Below are 19,149 nucleotides of genomic sequence, written 5' to 3'. Positions count from 1 at the left end.
TAACCTGTTGTAAGAGAGCTCTCATCCTTGGGGCTCCGAAATGTCTGGATTGTCACTAAGCTGCAGTCCGAGAACCAGAGTGATGGAACCATGGCTTGTAGCGTACTCGAATTGAGGAAAGGTGGCGTATGGCTATAATTTATATGGAACGCAGGTGTCTTTTCGTAAGGCTTGCTGTCAGCAGATGCAGCCAAGTCAGGGACCTGCTTTTGGATTGTGGTACGAAGCGTGACGGACGTAGTACAGAACGCCACAATCTGGGGAGAGGGCGATATCCAAGTCAGGGAGCGTGTTTAAAGGCCAAGAATATCGCAATCTTTTCCGCTGATCAATATCAACATTTTCTTCATGCCCAGAGCTTGTTTTGGCTATCGGGCTCATTACTTGATTGCCGTCATGTGCCGATACGAAAGAATGGTCTGGCCAGGATGTCGACATGAAAGCGAGGCGCTGATCACCCCATGCAAAGTAGCACGAGAGAAGCGAAGAACTTGCGAGTGGCTCCAAAGCCAGCATGAAGTCGTCCCGCACCGCAATGAATGTCCGACATGCAAAGACAACGGAGTCAGCACTCGAAACCCGAATTTAAAAGCCTACAAGTTCCACGCCTGGACGCCACGCGATGGAGTCGAAGTCAAAGTAGGATACCTGAGGGAGTGACGTGGCCGTCGTGCTGTCCAGTGGTCACAATGCTTGATTTGCTGTATCCATGGACCACGGGAGCATAAAGAATTACTCTGGGAGATCAAATCCAATATGCAGTGCAGCTTCGAAGCGGTCGATAAATTCTGAGCAACATCCAGGATAGTCTTTGACGCCTGCCCAGTACGTTCAAGTGGCTTCGATTCCCTCGCTCGACTGATGGGTTTCATTTAAACAGACGACTCGATTCGAGACAGACGCCAACATGTGCAGAGAGCTGCGTAAAGTCTGGTACCAGTGTCGCCATGAGCTAGTCTGGAGATATTACTGTGCCAATTCCAGACGCTCAGGAGAGGCCTGTCCTGCCCACGAGTGGCAGTATGAGAAACTGGAGCACTTCGGAGGAACCAACATCCATTGCGAACATCCTGATTGTGTGAGATGGAATTCACGCCTTGCAGAGATGCGCCAGGAGGCTTTGGAAAGGAACATCGCAGACGCTATGTTTCGTCGGATTGATTGAGAGGATGGGTTGTCCATGAGCAAAATTGAACCATGGGAACTTCTAGTATGGAGAGGCAGCAGGAAGGTCTAGCTCCCGAAGGAATTGCATTCACAGCATTGAACGGGAAGATGACCAGTGAAATACAATGAACCATGAATGGCATTTCATGGACCAGAAAACGACCTCTGAAGACAATGAAGCCTCCCAAAGCAGGACGTAAAGTTGCACAACGCCAAGTCAGCATTTTGAAGTGCCTCGGCTCAAGTTGACCCTTGCAAGCTCTCCCCACCTTGATTCACGCCCCGCAATATCCGCATGAACGGAGTCCTCTTGATATTGATTTGTAAGTTGTGATTGTCCATAAGACGTGGTTATCGTATCTACTACTCTGTGATCAACATTCTATTCAACATGCCTTTCGCTATCTCGATCAGCAAGGTCGACGGCAAGCCCGGCCAAGTCTACTACCCTCTAGAGAAGATCAACGTACCCGAAAGCACACCCAAAGACAACCAAGTTGTCGTCAAGATCACTGCCGCAGCATTGAACCACCGAGACCATTTCATTCGCCAGCACCTATATCCCGGCACAACATTCGGCGTACCGTTACTTGCAGACGGCACTGGCATCGTCACTTCGACCGGATCGTCTCCCGAAGCAAAGAAGTGGCTGAACAAGCGCGTTATCCTGAACCCAGGCACCGGATGGAAAGACGACCCCGACGGTCCTGAAGATCCCAAGGGATATGCTATTCTTGGAGGCACAAAGCTCAACCCTTTGGGCACTCTAGTAGAGAGTCTGGTCATCGATGCATCTGAGCTAGAGGAAGCACCCAAGCATCTCTCGAATTCTGAGGCTGCGGCACTGCCTCTGACAGGTCTGACCGCTTGGAGAGCGACTGTCACCAAAAGTGGCAACTGCAAACCTGGTCGTAATGTGCTAATCACCGGCATTGGAGGTGGTGTGGCTCTCATGGCACTGCTGTTTGCAACTGCCGCTGGCGCAAATGTCTTTGTGACGAGTGGCAGTCAAGAAAAGCTGGACAAAGCAAAGAAGCTGGGTGCTGCTGGAGGCGCTATATACAAGGAGGACGACTGGGAGAAGAAGCTGCTGGAACAATTGCCAAAGGACAGAAAGTTCTTGGATGCGGTCATCGATGGCGCTGGTGGTGATATTGTTGCGAAGGCTTTCAAGATTATGAAGGTGTGTTATACAAAGCTTGCTGATGAGTTGCCGAACTGACTTTCTACAGCCCGGTGGTGTGATTGTCTCGTACGGAATGACAACAGGCCCGAAAATGCCCTTTACAATGGCCGCTGTCCTCAAGAATATCGACCTTCGTGGCTCCACCATGGGCTCGAGAAAAGAATTCGCCGACATGGTCAGTTTCGTATCGACCAAGAACATCCGACCGGTGGTCTCGAGAACAGTCACCGGCATTGATAATCTCGATGCTATCAATGGTCTGTTCGAGGACATCAAGAACGGAAGTCAATTTGGCAAGCTTGTGATTGAGCTTGAGAGAGGGGCTGAAGCCAGCAAGCTTTAGACAATCAATCTCATGACTTAGGAATCATGTTGTACAATACATCACTCAGGTGAGAGACTGGCACAGTAGGTCCTGACATGCTAGCGGGGGTGGAGGGGGGCAGACTGAGATTGTTGAAGCCTGTAGTAAATGCATTCTCCATCAATTGGGGTTGTGGTCTAGTGGTATGACATCTTCTTAGCATTGCTCTTCGAGCATTACTGAGTGGAGAAGGTTCTGGGTTCGATTCCCAGCTACTCCATCTTTTGCTCGTGAGACAGGTATCTGTGCAACACACTTTTTGTTGCTAGACAAATGTAAAATTTCATTCGGGCACCTCCTTTTGCAAAAACGGTATGGCTGGCGAGCGGAGGTAACTGAAGCCGAAGCGCCGATCACCGAGCCGGCTTGGCTGGCAGCTCGTGCAGCTTATGACGCATGAATGTTTGCGGCGACGAGCTTCGTTAACTTGAACATCACTTGTTGGCTGTAGCAAACATGTCTGGAGGCTGGAACACAATCGAGTCAGACGCTGTGAGTGTTATGCGCTGTAATCTTTCTTCTGCGCATACTGACAAATCAACAGGGCGTCTTCACATACTTGCTCGAGAATCTTGGAGTCAAGAACGTTCAATTCGAGGAACTCATCTCTTTAGACGCACAATCTCTGGGCCAGCTCTCACCGTTAGGAGTCATCTTTCTCTTCAAGTACAACAACGATGGTCGCAAATCAGATGGTCCGCTAGATGGCCAATTTGACTTTGAAGCAACATACAACTTGGATGATGCTGGCAGTGGAGGCGATGGCAAGGGCAAGGTGTGGTTTGCCGCTCAGACAATTCAGAACGCCTGCGGTACACAAGCGCTGCTCAGTGTCCTGATGAACAAGGACAATGCCGATGGTGTTGAGCTGGGTCCTCATTTGACGGACTTCAAGGACTTTACCGCCGCCTTCCCACCAGATGTACGTTATCCGCTATAGCGACCAGTCGTTGAGCGTAGACTGATGATCACAGATCCGTGGCGAAGCTCTCAGCAACAGCGACCTCATCCGTGACACTCACAACTCCTTCGCCCGCAGCTCGCCCTTCGTATCAGACGAAACTCGTATGGCCACTCAAGACGACGACCTCTTCCACTTCATCGCATACACCAGCATCAACGGCAAACTGTACGAGCTGGACGGCCTTCAAGAAGCTCCCATCAACCACGGTCCTTGTGCACCCACAGACTTCGCCGAGAAGGTCATCCCCGTCCTCCAACGCCGCATCGAAAGGTACCCTTCAAACGAGATCCGCTTCAACCTGCTAGCCATGTGTCAAGATCTACGAGTCAAAGCAAGAGAATTTGGAGACGAAGATATGGTATACCGTGAGGAGGAGAAGCGTCGAGCATGGCAATGGGAGAATGCCCTTCGCAGACACAACTTTGTCGGTTTCGTGGGCGAGCTGATGAAGGGTGTTACTGCTGCAAAGATCGCAGATGGCTCTTATGATGCTTGGATCGAAGACTCGAAACAAAAGACGAAGAAGAAGCTGGAAGAGGGAAAGAAGAAGGGATACAACCCTGATGAGATGGAGATGTGATTATGGGAATCTTGACGAATTAAGAACACCCCTTTCCCGAACGGACCATGGTTCCGGCTTACTTATGGCCTTTTTAACTTGAATTCGGCTTCTTCTGGACCGTACTGTGCTCGTGATAATCGAGCTCATGCTCTTCTAGACTACCTCCGCAGCCGCATCGACGCTAGATCCGTCAGCAACTTCAAGTGAGTAAACAAAAGCATCCAGACACACCTTAGCACATCACTGAGAAATATCCCTCTTGTGACGACTGCCGCCCTGCTGGACCATCTTGCGTTCAAGGGCCTGAGCACACTGCTCACAAGGGCAAGGCTCGTTGTTGGGAAGCTCGTTGATGAACAACCACTCCCAAGGACGGCAAGGAGCAATGGCGCCTTTCTTGACACACAACTTTTCTTCGAGGATCTTGTGGAAGCGGTAGGTGCAGGTGGTGTAGCGGCTGACTCTTCTCGTGCACATGATGATGTTGGAAAGTGATGTGATTGTGGAATGAGATAAGGTAGAAGTGGTGGATGGAAGTGCTGGAAGGAAGTGTGATGGTAGGTGTGAGTGTGTTGGTTCTTACGTTAGGTGAAGAAGGCGAGAAGCACTTCCCGTTGTTGTTGATGTGTTGATGGGTTGGTGCCTTCTGCTTTTGTCCGCGTTCACAATGGGAGGCTGCGGCTGACAAGAGAAGATGGCAGGTACGCGTATCTAAGAGCTTCCCTGAAGACCTACGTCTATCTTCATACCACGTCGACGGACGGCTGGTATTGAGTGCACATCATCCAACTATCAGATACCTACAACACTGTCGAGCAGACGAGCGAGTGAAACAGACAGAAAAAGGCCAAGTGCTCAAGATTGTAAGTTCAGAATCTCAGTAATGTGGGTATATATTCAGGTGGATTAGAGGAAGAAGACGTGCTCAGTAGTGTAGGGGTCTCTCCGTAAGATAGGTCGGGTTACCGTGAAATAAGTGCACATAGCAGGCAAGTTCCTGAGGTCGACCACGAGAGCGACCGATTCCTTTTTGCTCATGAGCACCCAATCACTTTTGCACTTTCGCTGTCTGGTTCTTTCACTTTGCTGCAGAGACCCAGAGATATGTGTATATACCGAGCTGGATCAGGGGAGCAAACGTGCTGTGGTGTAGCGGTTTGATTCCAACACACACGCTGGGTCAACTTCGATAAGCATGCACATCGCGAGCAGGTTCTCGAGTTCGACTCTGAGAACCGCCGCCTTTCTTTTTGGCACTTGGTACTCATATCTCTCTGAGCTGGCAACATTTTTGATCTCTTTCATGTCACTTCTATCTCTCCGACCCCCTTCGGGCTCAGTAGAAACAACCTCATGGCCGAGCCGTTCTTGCAATCTGATAAACCATGCGACTTCTCCAAGATACCAGGCAAACATACATCCCTCTATCCGGATAGCCAGTTCCAAGCACAACACACATACCTCAACAGAATCCACTGCCTCACTTCTTCCCGTCCGAAGAAGGTCCCTCGCCATGATCAATCTTCGCCCCAGCCAACTGGCTCCTCAGCGCGTCCACCGCTCTTCCCTTCCCCTTCCACTCCTCCGCCACTCTCCTCACCTCCTTATCCCACAACCTACTGCTTCTAGCCTCCTCATTCTTGCGTCTTTCCTCTTGTTCTTTTCTCTCCTTTTCCCTTTGTGCTTCTTGCTTTCTCATCTCAGCTGCAAGAAGTGCTTGGTGATGTTCTTGGGCTGTCTTGCAGTTTGAACAGAGGTAATTTGTGGTTAGAGGTGGAGAGGGCAGGATCCAAGAGTGGAGGGAGCCGGTGCGGCAGTAGCGATTTTTGGCGTAGAAGTGGGTACATCTGTGAGATGGAGAGGGTGCGAAACCTGTCTTTTCGTGACAGCAAGGGGTTTGGAGTTCGTGGTAGCCGCACATTTTGGGAAATTAAGGCTACGTGCTCTCCACTACGATACAGTAGTATTGGATAAGGTGATATAAAATGACTTTTGTATGTCCCTGAGGCCACGAAAGGGGAATTGAAGATGTTCGTACAGAAGTAGCCCACATATAAATGGGCTTGTTTTGCTTGCTTGCTAATTTTAGTAGATCCTGATACATGACATTGTGGGTATCAAATCCATGCAGGCTGTGTCGTTCCTCAAGCTATCAAATACCAGTCAGTACAAATTGTATGATTGCAAGATTGAAGATGCTGCTAATCATAGACATAAATTCCTGATTCTTGATTGAACCGACGACTTGCCGTCACACCAGCAGCCTGAGAAGTCGATGATGTTTGCTACTGCCACTATGTAGAATTAAAGCAGTGAGTCAACTCCGCTGAGATTTGCCTGATTCGGGAAGGCACCACCACGTGTAAGAGACTATATCAAGCGGCTGCTTCCCCGTCCTTGCTGCTCATCATTATCTTCCTCTTTCTTGGACTACATCTAGCCACGATATAGCGATCATACATAGTATAGCAAGACGCCATCGATCTGCATGCCTCTTTGTCTCGCCCCTCACCTCACCTCAACATACCTCCTCCCGCTCATGAGGCCTCGAGGCAATTCTCAGACCGTCGAATAGCCAGCGATGAAGCCCGATCTCAGCGTGAAGGGTAGACAACATCGCCGACATCAGGCTCAGAGAAACACTTTCAACACTTCGCTCATTCTCCGAATCTTCAAGACTGCGTTCCCACGCAGAAGTCCAGGCCAAAAGCCTAGCAGTGCCAACATCAGTCAGACTTATCCAGACAAGGATTGGCACAAATCCATCTGAGGCTAGAGAGATTCATCAATAGGCAAACGCTCTCATGGAGACTTATACTGGCGGATACACCGCACTATATAACATATCTCTAGCGTATCATGTGCATCGTCCTTGACTTTGGCAGGCCAAAGGTTGTGGGATCTTTATATACAACCCAGAATACAGAGCTTTCGAGGGTTGCGATGTCAGGAGTATGGCAATCCACCGCCATGTCCCCAACCACATTGAGCACAAGCATGGGATTGACGACAGCACTAACGTTTTTATACATGCAAGCAGAAGTACTGTCAACATCAGGTCAAGCTTCCCATCAAACGAATTGTCGACGAATTCAGCGGCGCGACCTTCCTCGATGGCGTCGGAGTTTCCAACCTCCTGCACCAGATGGTTATTGGTTCATCTTATAGGAAACAGGAGGCCCCCTATCTGCCAGGCACTCTACAGAAGCCCTTCGAACCTCGAACATCACCTATTGAGTGTCCGCATCGGGCTTTTGACACCGAGTTTCAAACACGACTACGATCGCAAGACGGACCCGTCGTCTTGCTCGGAGACGCATTCCCCCTTTGTGGTTATGAGATGCAATGTGTGTGCAGACAGAGACTATTGTAGGGTAATCTATACACAAACTATCGGTCGAACAGCCAGCAGTCATGTGGCGAGCTTCACTCCGTTTCAAGTGCATGTCACAGTAACGGCCACCAAATTAAATACAGCAGGGTTCAGAAAAAGAGTTTGATCTAACCAGGAAACTTCTTGAGGTGGAAACAGAAATCTAGCCTACAACACTGCAAATCAAAACAGGCGGTCTAAGACGGCCAGGAGCCAAATGTCCCAGTCTGCCCTTGTCATCCCAGAGTCCCTTCCTGCTTCCCCTCCGTTCTCCATCACCAACACCAGCCTTCTAAAGCTTAGCCTTGGTCTCGATGCTAGGAAGCATGAGTTCCTTCATCTCCTCAGCAGCCTCATTGATATAGTGACTCATTCTCTCCGAGCCCAATTTCTTGCTCACAATGTTGAACTGCAAACTGTTCTCATTGATCATGTATGCAATACCCCAGCCCTCGTCAACGACTTGGCTCCAGCCGTAGCCATTAAAGTATTCAGAAGACAGTTGCGAGGAGGAGATGAACCAGGTTGATGAGTAAGAGAAGGCAGGATCACTAAAGATGGAGGGAAGTTGTTCGCCTTCCTTGAGCAGTTTCTTGAGGCCGAAGAGATGGCGGTCAACGCCCTTGCCGTCGGAGGCGTCGCTGATGTAGGCAACGTGCTGCTTGAGAGCTGCTTGCAGCTTTTGTCTGCACTCGTCAGGTGTAGCATCGGGGCTTGCCATGGCGTCGGTGAAGGCGACGGACTCTTCGCTGACGGTGCGGCAGGTTTCGGTGCGGCCCTGTTGGAAGCGGCGGGTGGCGGCGGATTCGTAGGTGGGTCTGTTCTTGCCGTAGAACTTGTGGTAGGCGAGTTGAATGACCATCTGGACGTAGGCGTCGGGACTGCACTTGAACTTCTTGATCAGGCCCTTGCCGTAGCCTTGGTATGCCTGAACCTTGAGCTCGTGCTCGCCAATGACCTTGGTAAAGTGTGACTGAGCGCGGCCAATGTCTTCGAGGTTTGAGGGGGAGAGATCGAAGCGGATGGGAGTGGGTTCGGGGAGGTTGCTGCGGACTGATGGGTTGTCATAGTCGAGCTTGTTGTTGAAGATGAGCATGTTGATGTAGTCGTTCAGGCGGTGGGTGGGTGTGCCGTCCATCATGCTGTGCTCGCCCATGAAGCCAGAGGTACCGTTGTCGTTGATGATGAACTGAAGGGGCTTGTCGAAGAAGCGGTTTGCGCCGTTACCGTGCCAGTATTGGTGAGCACGCTCTTCGAGAGTGACGGGTCGTGCCTCGTCCAAGCAGACGACGAAGGATGAGGCCTCGATGGTCTGGAGAGCGGCCTCGTTGGAGGGGTTTTGAGCAATCAGGGCGTCGCGCATCTACAAAGGTCAGTCAACACATTCCATGAGCTGTTCAGAGGCTTCACATACCTCAGTCCAGGTGTCTCTGTTCTCGGTGGTCATGACACCGACAGCAGGAGTGTCTTCGGCCAGTTGGTAGATACGCAAGAACTGCTGCTCCAACTCGGCAGTGGTAAGCTCCTTGCCATTGACCTCGTGCAAGACCTTGAAGAACTGGTTTTTGCGAACGACAGTAATGTACTTGTGATCATTGGGAGCGTACTGCTTGGGGTAATCGGCAGGCTTGGCGGGGATACGGCAGCAGTTGAACATGTATTCGTAACTGCTCATGGCAATGGGCAGTTTCTTCATGTACTCGGGCTCGAGAGTGCCTTCGACAACCTGCTTCCTAAAATCAAGGACAGAGGAGGTAATGGCAGCGGCTCTCTTTGCGGGGTTTCTTCGCTTGCGGTCATCGCGGTGGCTGTAGAAGTACGAGACGTAGGGCACGACGGGGTCACGGTAGCCAAGGTATGCAGCGTTGTTCCACCACTCGTAGATCCAGTTCTTGATGTTTGGGTCTTCTCTCCTTGCGATCAAACGCTTCTGCAGGGTCTGGCCGAGGCTGTCGGGAGCGATGAAGTCGTTGACGGCCTTTTCGGTTTGCGAGTACTCCTGCTTGCTGAGAAGCGGGTGTACCGATCTCAGGTAGCGCTTTGCTGTCTCCTCGAGTGTGGGCACGGGCAGACGTGGCAGCGAGTCCTCGAAGCGAAGCATAGGTCCCTTGGACGCATCCTCCTTGTAGCCTGCGAGAACATGTCAGTGTGTTGTTGGTAACTTGTCCACGTGCTCGCTACACACCTTGGGGCAGCGAACTGCTCTTGCGGGCAGGAGCCATTCTAGTCTTCGCGACAGTGGACGAGATAGCGATGCGTGGACGGCTTAGCGGAGACGAGAGAATGCGGGCTCGGAGTCCAAACATCCCAAGTGTTGTGTGTGTGTGTGGGAAAAAGAGAGAAGGGAGAGAGGGTGATCTTCAGGATGCAGAAAAGAAAATAAAGGGCGTAGCGAGCAACAGTGTCTCGTCACACGTAGGAGAAATAAAGTAAAGTGCTACGTACCTGTTGCTGGCATGCCGAAGGTCCCTCGGTCCAAAGAGAGTCGCACTTCACTGAGCTTCCCCGGATCTCGTGGGCCGAGGTTCCTTCTTCCCCAGCCGGTGCCGCGTCATGCTAGAGAACACACACAGTGAACCTAACACAGACACAGCCAGCTCGCATAGAAAGCGAGCCCATCTTCGTTCGGTATGTCTGCAGTGACCGTTCGGTACGCAACCATCGGGCCACCCACAGCCGAGTCCAGTGCCAATATGGGCCACCGGTTCCAGTTTTGACCCTTCTGACATACACATGTGATGATCGTAGAGAACTTCATGGCATGCACATAGATTTTGACCATGGTATATACCAATTGCTACTAATACACCTCTAGAAGAGTCTGTTCATGATTTAAGGGTTCTCCTTGGCGAACTTGACACCCTTCTCAATGTTACCCTTAAGGTCCTTGAGACAGGCGTCGAGGAGCTTCTGCTCGTAGTCGGTGATCTGACCAACGGGGTGGATCTTCTCAACACCGTTGGGGCCGAGCTCGACCTGCGAGGCGAAGAAGTCAACACCCTGGTCCTTGTAGAGGGGAGAGTCGACAAAGGTGGGCTCAATGACACCCTTCTCGCCCTGAGCGGCCTTGAGGAGAGACTCGGCGAAACGGGCACCGGCCATGGCCATGGAGAGAGTGGCGGAGCCAGCACCGCCCTTGGCCTGGACGACCTCGTCACCGCCGAACTGGACGCGCTTGACGTAGGCGTCGAGCTGCTCGCCCTCGAGGTTGTAGCCAGACTGGGAGAGGAGAGGGACGATGGTAGCACCAGAGTGACCACCGACAACGACAATGTTCTCCGAGGCGGGGTCGGTGCTCTTGAGCTGAGAGATGAAGCGCGAGGCACGGACAACGTCAAGGGTGGTGACACCGAACATGCGCTTGGGGTCGTAGACACCAGCAGCCTTGAAGACCTCGGCGGCAATGGGGACGGTCGAGTTGACGGGGTTGGAGATGATGAGGATGTTTGCCTTGGGGCAGTGCTCAGCAGCAGCCTTGGCCAAGTCGCGGACGATCGAGGCGTTGGTGTTGAAGAGATCTAGCATGTGTCAGTCGGTGTCTCTGGGTGTTCTACTCGAGTGTGTCCATACCATCACGGGTCATGCCAGGCTTGCGGGGGACACCGGCGGGGATCAGGACAATCTCGGAGTCCTTGAGGGCGGCGGCGACATCGGCCTGCTCGTAACCCTTGACCTGTGCAGTGTGTGAGCATCGACTTGTGTTTGATCTGCGAGCAGCAGTTACTTACAACAGACTTGGTGTTGACGTGGGAGCAGTCGGCGGCGACACCTGCATTGACATTCGAGTAAGCGCCTGTTCCGGAAGACGGACAAGGAGAGGCGACAGCATACCGGGAGCACCACGGACGTCGTAGAGGGCGAGCTCAGTGACTCTGGGGTTGAGCTTCAAGAGAAGCGACAGAGGCTGGCCAATACCACCACCGGCACCGAGGACGGCGACCTTGGAGGCCTGCGCGAGAGACAATCAGTATCTTTGACTGGCGAGGTGCGACACATTGACAGGCAGAATCGAGACTCACATCGCGGGCAGAGACCGAGAAGGCCCTGCGCTGAATAGTACCAATGGCTTGACGAGCGGCAAACATCTTGATATAGAAGCAACGAGTGATTGTTGAACAAGAAACTGTAGAGAGTCGGACGATGGAACTCAATCATCTTGAGTCTCTCGGCGAAGAAGCTCGAGCCACCCGACCGAACCTCCGATCGTGATCGTGTCCGGCACAACTTGGCAAGGAACCCCTCCACCATCGAGGCTTGATTCTATATCATCCTTTCTGCAGGCGCTGCTTATGCCGGGTGAGAGGGTGGCTTGTTATGAACCTGGTTGAGGTTGATCCAGCTCGTGAGGGGCAGTGGGAAAATCTCCTTTGGCCCAGGACCTGCTGGAGCTCAAGCTTGGAGCTTCCAAACGCTCATGTCGAAGTTGCAAGCTCCGACACCCTGCCATACATTAACACGTAACGACAACAGCTGTCCACGGTCGTTACAGATCAAGAAATGTATGGATCTCGTTGTAATCATACGAGGATTGATTTCTGATCAAGTACAACGACAGTATGCTCGTCTACTGCTCGATATCGTCCACTAAAAACTTGACGCTTGGTTTGCGAACTGTGTCCGATTGCAACGACCAACTCACCACACTACTCAAGCGACCGCGCGAGACACATTCAATACCACGGTTGCATCTTGATATCGAGTTACGAAGCCTCAGACAAACATAGTAGAATGACAGCCATAAATTCATTCCCGAGGCCGCGTATCGTTGATGCCGCATGACGTCGAATCTGACAACCTCACTTGATTAGAGCACACTTCTCTCCCAACTTCATCACATCTCACATTCCCTCTACAATTTCAAAAAATACACACATCCAAACCTTTCCAAACATGCCAGATCACCAGAACGAGATCATCCTCATAACCTGCGCCTCGGGAAAACAATCCTCAGCTCTGATCCCCCACCTCATCCCCCACTACCCACACCTACGTCTCCAATGCCACAGCTCCCCCTCAGCTGCCACTTTATCTGAAAACTACCCAAAAGCCGAAATCGTACAAGCCGACCTCGCGAACAAAGACGACTGCACACGCATCCTCAAAAACGTCACTGCAGCATTTCTAGTCCTCCCACCTTTCCACCCACACGAATCACAATTAGGTATCAACTTCATCGATGCCTGCAACGCCCAAGAAGATGCTGGCGGACCTTTCCAGCACTTGGTGTACAGCAGCGTCATCCACCCCATCCTCCGAAAACTGCTCAATCATGATGTTAAACGCTACGTGGAAGAATACCTGATTGAGTCTGGACTCGACTATACGATCTTGCAACCAACGCATATCATGGAAATGCTACCTCTTGCCAAACTCCTCAAAGACGAAAAACCAATGTATCCTTGCAATTGGAACCCCGCCACGAAATTTTCTTTTGTTACGACAAAAGACATCGGCCAAGCGGCTGCGAAAGTGTTAATGCAGAGAGATGCACACTTTGCAGCAACATATCAGCTAGTCTCGACCCCAAAACCTCTGTCTTATGTTGAGGCTTGCGGGATTGTATCAAAGGTGCTAGGGAAAGAAGTCCAGGTGCAGCAAAAAAGCTTTGAGGATGCAGTGGAGAACACGATCAAGATGATCAATGGAGGGAAGGAGCCTCCGAAACAGATGAAGGAGATTGGGGCTAGGATGTTCTTATACTACAACGAGAGGGGCTTGGTCGGGAATTGTAACGTATTGAAGTGGCTGTTGGAGAGGGAGACTACTGGGTGTGAGGAGTGGGTTAGGACGAGAGTTGGCGAGATTGAGAAGAGCAAAGCGTCCTAGATGTGTTAGAAGAAACATAGATACGGATAACGATGATGACGAAAGTAAGAGACAAAAGTAGAAAAGAAGCAGGCCCAATGAAATTGATAATGCAACCAAGCCTCCGAAAAGCAAGAGAGGTATCATGATTCAAAGAAACAAGAAAACAGACGCATACCATAAAGCTCTTCAAAAAACAATGTTTAGTGACCATTCGCACCCGCTCCCAAAAAGCAATCAAACAACCAAATCAATCTGCACTAAGCATCAGCAAACTTATGTTCATGACCAGGGAGATCCCTGCTCAGCGGTAACGGACCCTCTTTCCTCTGTACCTGCACCTCTTTCTCATGCTTGACCTGTTCATGTCCCTTGATACCACCACCAACATAACTCTGCACACCTTCAGTGTCACTGCCTATACCATCTTCTTCTCTTGTGCTGCTGGCCTGACTGACATCTCTACTTGCAGGAGTCTCACTTCTCAAGCCTAGGTTCCTGCCTTGGCCAGGAGAGGGGTTGTTGTAGCCATGACCCCTCCAGTCTGCAGCTCCTGACTCTGGGACTTCGGTACCAGGTGGTGGTTCTGTGATGACGATGCTGGATCTTCTGCCACGTGTGGGTTCGTCGACGGCCTTCCAGACTACGGCGAGTTTGTCGAAGCCCTTGGTGCCCTTTTTGAGACTGCCTTTGATGCCGTCCATGGCTTCCCAGTCGATTTCGAAGACGCCTGACGAGGCTGGGGGTTTGTTGGAGGTGGCATTTTCCGGACCTTGGCCTTCGAAAAAGCAATTGAACCAGACGTGAGCGACGGCTGTCACCATGCTCATACCATAGCCTGCTTTGTTCCTTCGCTCAAAGTCGATGTTGACGTCGCTGGTGGGGAGGATGACGGGTTGAGAGGGTCTAAAGATGACATCTCCTGTAGCATTGTGGAGTTTTTCGTTGGTGACGGTACCCTTAGTAGCCCTTGCCCTCTCCTCCTTTTCCATGTTCTCCGCTTCCTTGAGGTGTAAGTTCTTCTCTGCGCTGTTGATGCCCATGACCGCAGTGACAGCATCGGCAAAGCCTCCAGACTTCTTGATCTCGCCACGAACAATCTCGCGCTCCTTCTTGGAAAATGTGTGGAAATTCTTGATGACACGTCCCTCGTCAACGGAGCCTTCAACACTGACCTTGACGCCATCCCTCAAGCCCCATACATGGACTTCCATGACTTGTATCTCTCGCTCGACATAGACCTTCTTGTGTTGCGTCCATCGATCAACATAGCTGATCCAGCGCAACTGGCTGGGGATGCTAACACCAGCACCAAAGCCCGGCCGCATTCTGCGCTCTGTGAATCTGCGGATTGCGTCTTCGGCCTTCCAGCCCTCTTCTGAGATCAGGTAGCTGCAGCTCATGGAGCCACTACGTCCCTTGCCGGCTTTGCAATGTACGACGGCAACCCTCTCCCTGTTTTCTGTCAACCAGTTGCGCATGCTGGCCATGATTAAGGGGATTAGTGCGAAGGGCGGAGGATGGTGATCAGGCCATGGGTAATGCTTGACACGGCCATAGACTTCTTCGTCCGGATATCCTGTTCCTTCGGCGCGGAACTCCCAAATAGCCCAGTTGTCTCCATGTTTCTTGTCAAGGAAGGCGACGAGTTGCGATAGCGGGTTACGGTAGGCGAGTTGAGGGTATGTGCCGCTAGGACCGGAGGTAGCGATGATGTTGTCGGTTACATAGCAGAGATCGAGGCCTGCTTCTGGGTGCTGGGCGCGAGGGCCGGCTACTATCTGGCGTAGCAGTGAAGCCATTGTTGGGTTGATCAGACGTGTGGAAAGATGCGAGTCGTGATTGTTTAGAGTAGGTAGCTCCATGGCGCGCCTGCGAAACTTGGTTGATTGGGAATAACGCCCGACGTCATTGGCACCTGCCGCGGAGCCTCACACTTTCTGACCAGCTCTCTCGCGACAACATCATGAGTGACCATCAACTGACTTTATGGCTTGAAATTCGAAAGAACAGTCAAAAATACAGACTGTGCAATGGCTTTGCTGGCTAGATAATCCTACAGCTGATTGCGTACGAGATTGACCTTGTGTAAATCGCCTTGGCCTTGTCCACTCGCCCGATATCTCCGATGCCGTCCCTTATCGTCATGTACCTGCACATCAATGTGCTTTTTCGAAACCTCCGATGACAGCAATTCCATTCCTTATCGACCTATACAAACATCCATACCATGTCAGCCCTACTCACTCTCCCTGCTGAACTGCGAAACCAGATCTATGACCTTTTGTTCATCGAAACATGTCCCTATACCTGCGCTGCCAATAACACCTCCACCTCGCAAAGTCTCGCCGACTTTGGGAAGCCTACGAACTTAGACGAGACAACAGCGACCCCTGCCCAACCCTTACTTTTGACATGTCGACAGATGCATAGAGAAACCCAGCTCTTGCATCTCCAACGTACCTCCTTCACCGTCGGCGGCATCTATGCCGATCCAGAAGCCTTTGCGCGTCTCTGTACCGCCAATCTATCACCACCATTGGCGAAACAGTTGAGACACATCACACTGGTAGGACGCATCAATCGTCTACGCGCTCTCAATGAGTCTTGGAATGGTGTACCCTTTGGAAACCCACATCTCTCGCTCGAGACATTGGTCCTCGTTCCACGACGTCCTGCCCAATATGATCGCCATTACGCCGAGATTGCAGACTTGGACTCGGCACACACCTTGTCGTATACCTTGTCCGAGACGCTGAAGAATCTGCACAATATTCAAAGAGTAGTAGTGAGGAACGAGGATGATTGTTTCAATGCTGTCGTGTGGAAGGTTATTTACCGAAATCTGATAAGCCGCCTGCTGAGGTGGGGTGGGAAGTTGTGTAGTTGTAGGTTCAGAGAAGGTGATAACTGGTTCGAAGTACTTGTTGATGGTCGAAATGCGGATCCAGAGGTTTATAGAGACGCAGATACAGAGTTCCAGCGCGTGATTGGTTGATGACCCATCACTAGAATCCAGACTTTCTTTTCGGCTTCTTGCTTCGAGATCGTGTAAAAGATGTGGCTTCCCCCGGCTGTTCCACGCTTGGTTCGTTTTGAACAGGCTCTTCGTCGACAGCCTTGCGTTTCTCTGCTTTGGCCCTCTTTCTTTCCTCTTTGGCCAGCTGCTCTTCTTCTTTCGCGAGCCTCTCCTGCTCTTTTGATTGTCTTCGTCTGTTCTCTTTTTCTTTCCGCGTTCTCTGGTCTTGTTCATCCTTCTTGAGTGCCAATCTTTCTTCTTCAGACAGTGCTTTGCGAGCCGCTCTGGTCTGTCGCTTCTCTTCTTGGGCTTGCTCTTCGGCTTGTCGTGCCTCTTCAGCCTTCCTTAAATCCTCCTCGATCTTCTTGCTCGGTGCACGGCTTGCTAGCCTGTTGATTAGGGCAGTTGCTTTTGCTGATCTCTGGCTGACGGACGAATCATGGGAGCTTTCTCGGACTGAGGAAGCCCTGCTCAGAGGTTTGTTCACGATGGGATTCGGCAGCTTCTTCCTTGGCACTCCGTCGAAGACTTCCGTGGTAGCAATTGCTGCACTGCCCGTGAGAACTTCATCTATCTCGGTGTCGAATTCAACCGGTTTGGGTTTCTTCCTCACAACGACAGCTTCAGGTGCATATTGAGGGAGTTCGACCAGACCTTCCTGCTCGAGATAGTCGTAAGCCCTCCGCCTTCGTTTCTTAGCCTGCTCGCTTCGCTTGTGCATGCTGACGAAAGCTCCCGGCTGCACAGCATCGAAGTCTAGCTCCCACGGTGATTGATACTCCAAGTCGTTTCTCCATTTGGCAGTATCTGATAGTCGGCGCTTGATGACTGGTTGTCGAGGAATCTCAACCTCCTCATCCTTGATATTATTTGGTGGTGCAACTCCAAGAGCGTCCCACATCTCTATCTCTTGCACTCTGCTGATCTCCTGATCGACAGCTTCGAGATATGCATCGTGCGCCTTTTGGAAATTCTTCTCCATGCGACCTTTTCTGTATTGTTTCTTTCTGGCAGCATCCTGTGCTTCTTCATCGTTCGCTGCATGATAAGCAGCATCCTCTTCTCCAGAATCGTTAGATTCTTGATCGTCAAGTATGGTGATGGGTATCTCCTCTTCCGCTTCAGAGGCTTCTGTCCAGAGTTCGGGGTCTTCGTAGTATTGATCAGGGTCGAAAACATCCTCCTCCATCTCGTCTTCGTCTGCTTGCACAACATCGTCGCCCATCTCAGTGGTTGTAGTCGACATGAGGCCAACGCCCAATCTTTCTTCTGCTTCCTCCAGATCTAGCTCCGTTCCGGCTCTTGACTGACCTCTGGAAAACTTGGATCCTCGCTCATAGACTCGGAGCCCATGTCTTCTGGGCACGCTACCCCAGAATCTGCGTCTGTCGGGTTTCAGATCCAGAATCTCGCTTGCCGCACGTACATCATTCGCTGTAACGGCAGCACTGGGGTGATCTTTGTCGCGTGCTCTCAATCGAGTCATTGTTTGGAAGATGGTGGCCTGTACGACACGCCTTGTTAAGCTGACCGTCAGATTGTGGTAGTCCTGGAAAGCGGTATGGTACATTGACGGAGTCTGGTGACCAGTGGTGAAGGCGTCCCAGCTATCGCCCAGTCCCGGCGGTTGATACATGAGCAGTTTAGACAGTCGCAACCACATTGGTAGATCAAGGAGCTCGGCTGCGGGAACCATGATTTCATCGAGCGGTTGCGATGGTTGCTGGTCTGGTTCCAGGCGCTCTGAATCGGCTTTTCTGGGGACATATGATTCGTCTTCGGTATCGGTCTGGCGGCTCTCCGGTTTGGCCTTGGGATCGGTTTCGGCAGCCTCTTGGTCGCTTTTGGCAACGTCTGTATCGTCGTCTGCATCTTCGTCCTCATCCTCATCATGTAGCTTTGACTTCAAGTAGGACTCATCTCGTGCCATGACCTGTTCCTCAACTTCCTGCGCAATCTCTTCCGTAAGAAGCCAGTAGTCACCATGTCTCTTCTGCTCCCGCTTCTGATCACTTCTTGTCTGATATTGTGCTAGTCCGTCCGCGTACTCTTCGAGCAAGTCTTCCGACTGCTTGGTCACTTCGAAAGCGGCCGACACGTCTGCGGCAGAAAACACAGGCAATGCTTTGGTCACATTGCCTTCGATTGTCCCTTGATCAAGAAGTGAGAGATACTGGCGCACTTCTGTCTCTGATTTGGTCCTGATGGCATTCGAAATATCCTTGATGTTGTCCTTGCCAATAGCTGCGACCCTTTGGAACAGGATCTCCTTCTCCAGCGGAGTCCAGACAACCACTCCAATTTCCGAGGCTGGTAACGCGTGGGCGATAGATTGGAAAGGACGAACTAAGTCTTCAAGCTGTGTGTTGTAGAATTCCCGGTAGGCATCGCTGTACGTGCCTTTTGTGTTCTTGGTTGATCGGAGTTGAGACTTTTCCTTGGGAGTTGACTTCCTTCCGGATCCAGATCTAGCTGACCGATTACTCTTCTCACTATGCACACTTTGCACAGAACGTGCTTCGTCGTCGCTTTGGTCGTCTGCGTTGTTATCGTCCTCGCTCTGATATTCTGAACCAGAGTCATCCTGGAGATTATTAATTCCGACTTCGCCGTCGTGGTCCGACTCGATGTCGGCGCCGTTATCACTCATCCCATAATCTATGGTCCGAAGAATGACCTTCGATTTGGAACAAATAAAACAATGTCGAT

General features: G+C 51.3%; 9 protein-coding genes across 9 annotated transcripts; 4 read left to right on the top strand and 5 right to left on the bottom strand.

The window, feature by feature from the left end:
* Nucleotides 1-1,558: 1,558 nt before the first annotated feature.
* M436DRAFT_71452 (alcohol dehydrogenase) lies at nt 1,559-2,696 on the top strand (the record flags this gene model as incomplete). Its single annotated transcript, XM_013573798.1, has 2 exons — nt 1,559-2,350; nt 2,400-2,696. 2 exons carry the CDS (start codon nt 1,559-1,561, stop codon nt 2,694-2,696), a joined length of 1,089 nt encoding a protein of 362 aa, XP_013429252.1.
* A 477-nt stretch (nt 2,697-3,173) lies between these two features.
* Nucleotides 3,174-4,261, top strand: M436DRAFT_42881 (ubiquitin carboxyl-terminal hydrolase 2; the record flags this gene model as incomplete). Its single annotated transcript, XM_013573588.1, has 3 exons — nt 3,174-3,209; nt 3,262-3,639; nt 3,692-4,261. 3 exons carry the CDS (start codon nt 3,174-3,176, stop codon nt 4,259-4,261), a joined length of 984 nt encoding a protein of 327 aa, XP_013429042.1.
* An 888-nt stretch (nt 4,262-5,149) lies between these two features.
* M436DRAFT_62387 (uncharacterized protein) lies at nt 5,150-6,164 on the bottom strand (the record flags this gene model as incomplete). The annotated part of the gene is made up of 3 exons (XM_013573720.1): nt 5,150-5,363; nt 5,418-5,667; nt 5,864-6,164. The coding sequence occupies 3 exons, from the start codon at nt 6,162-6,164 to the stop codon at nt 5,150-5,152; spliced, it is 765 nt and encodes a 254-aa protein (XP_013429174.1).
* Nucleotides 6,165-7,908: 1,744 nt separating this feature from the next.
* M436DRAFT_71450 (acyltransferase ChoActase/COT/CPT) lies at nt 7,909-9,838 on the bottom strand (the record flags this gene model as incomplete). The annotated part of the gene is made up of 3 exons (XM_013573797.1): nt 7,909-8,979; nt 9,031-9,746; nt 9,802-9,838. 3 exons carry the CDS (start codon nt 9,836-9,838, stop codon nt 7,909-7,911), a joined length of 1,824 nt encoding a protein of 607 aa, XP_013429251.1.
* A 610-nt stretch (nt 9,839-10,448) lies between these two features.
* M436DRAFT_42405 (malate dehydrogenase) lies at nt 10,449-11,701 on the bottom strand (the record flags this gene model as incomplete). Its single annotated transcript, XM_013573500.1, has 5 exons — nt 10,449-11,134; nt 11,187-11,289; nt 11,345-11,385; nt 11,448-11,565; nt 11,636-11,701. The coding sequence occupies 5 exons, from the start codon at nt 11,699-11,701 to the stop codon at nt 10,449-10,451; spliced, it is 1,014 nt and encodes a 337-aa protein (XP_013428954.1).
* An 805-nt stretch (nt 11,702-12,506) lies between these two features.
* On the top strand, nt 12,507-13,442 carry M436DRAFT_71448 (NAD(P)-binding protein; the record flags this gene model as incomplete). The annotated part of the gene is made up of 1 exon (XM_013573796.1): nt 12,507-13,442. One exon carries the CDS (start codon nt 12,507-12,509, stop codon nt 13,440-13,442), a length of 936 nt encoding a protein of 311 aa, XP_013429250.1.
* Nucleotides 13,443-13,681: 239 nt separating this feature from the next.
* M436DRAFT_80419 (phosphatases II) lies at nt 13,682-15,223 on the bottom strand (the record flags this gene model as incomplete). Its single annotated transcript, XM_013573878.1, has 1 exon — nt 13,682-15,223. The coding sequence occupies one exon, from the start codon at nt 15,221-15,223 to the stop codon at nt 13,682-13,684; it is 1,542 nt and encodes a 513-aa protein (XP_013429332.1).
* Nucleotides 15,224-15,651: 428 nt separating this feature from the next.
* M436DRAFT_43292 (uncharacterized protein) lies at nt 15,652-16,419 on the top strand (the record flags this gene model as incomplete). Its single annotated transcript, XM_013573665.1, has 1 exon — nt 15,652-16,419. The coding sequence occupies one exon, from the start codon at nt 15,652-15,654 to the stop codon at nt 16,417-16,419; it is 768 nt and encodes a 255-aa protein (XP_013429119.1).
* A 10-nt stretch (nt 16,420-16,429) lies between these two features.
* M436DRAFT_42788 (uncharacterized protein) lies at nt 16,430-19,090 on the bottom strand (the record flags this gene model as incomplete). Its single annotated transcript, XM_013573571.1, has 1 exon — nt 16,430-19,090. The coding sequence occupies one exon, from the start codon at nt 19,088-19,090 to the stop codon at nt 16,430-16,432; it is 2,661 nt and encodes an 886-aa protein (XP_013429025.1).
* Between the last annotated feature and the right edge of the window lie 59 nt (nt 19,091-19,149).

This window comes from Aureobasidium namibiae, assembly GCF_000721765.1.
Source record: "Aureobasidium namibiae CBS 147.97 unplaced genomic scaffold scaffold_5, whole genome shotgun sequence".
In the NCBI taxonomy this organism is placed as follows: Eukaryota; Fungi; Ascomycota; class Dothideomycetes; order Dothideales; family Saccotheciaceae; genus Aureobasidium; species Aureobasidium namibiae.
The sequence above is the reverse complement of the archived record's forward strand: the minus strand, read 5'-3'. Positions and strand labels throughout refer to the sequence as shown.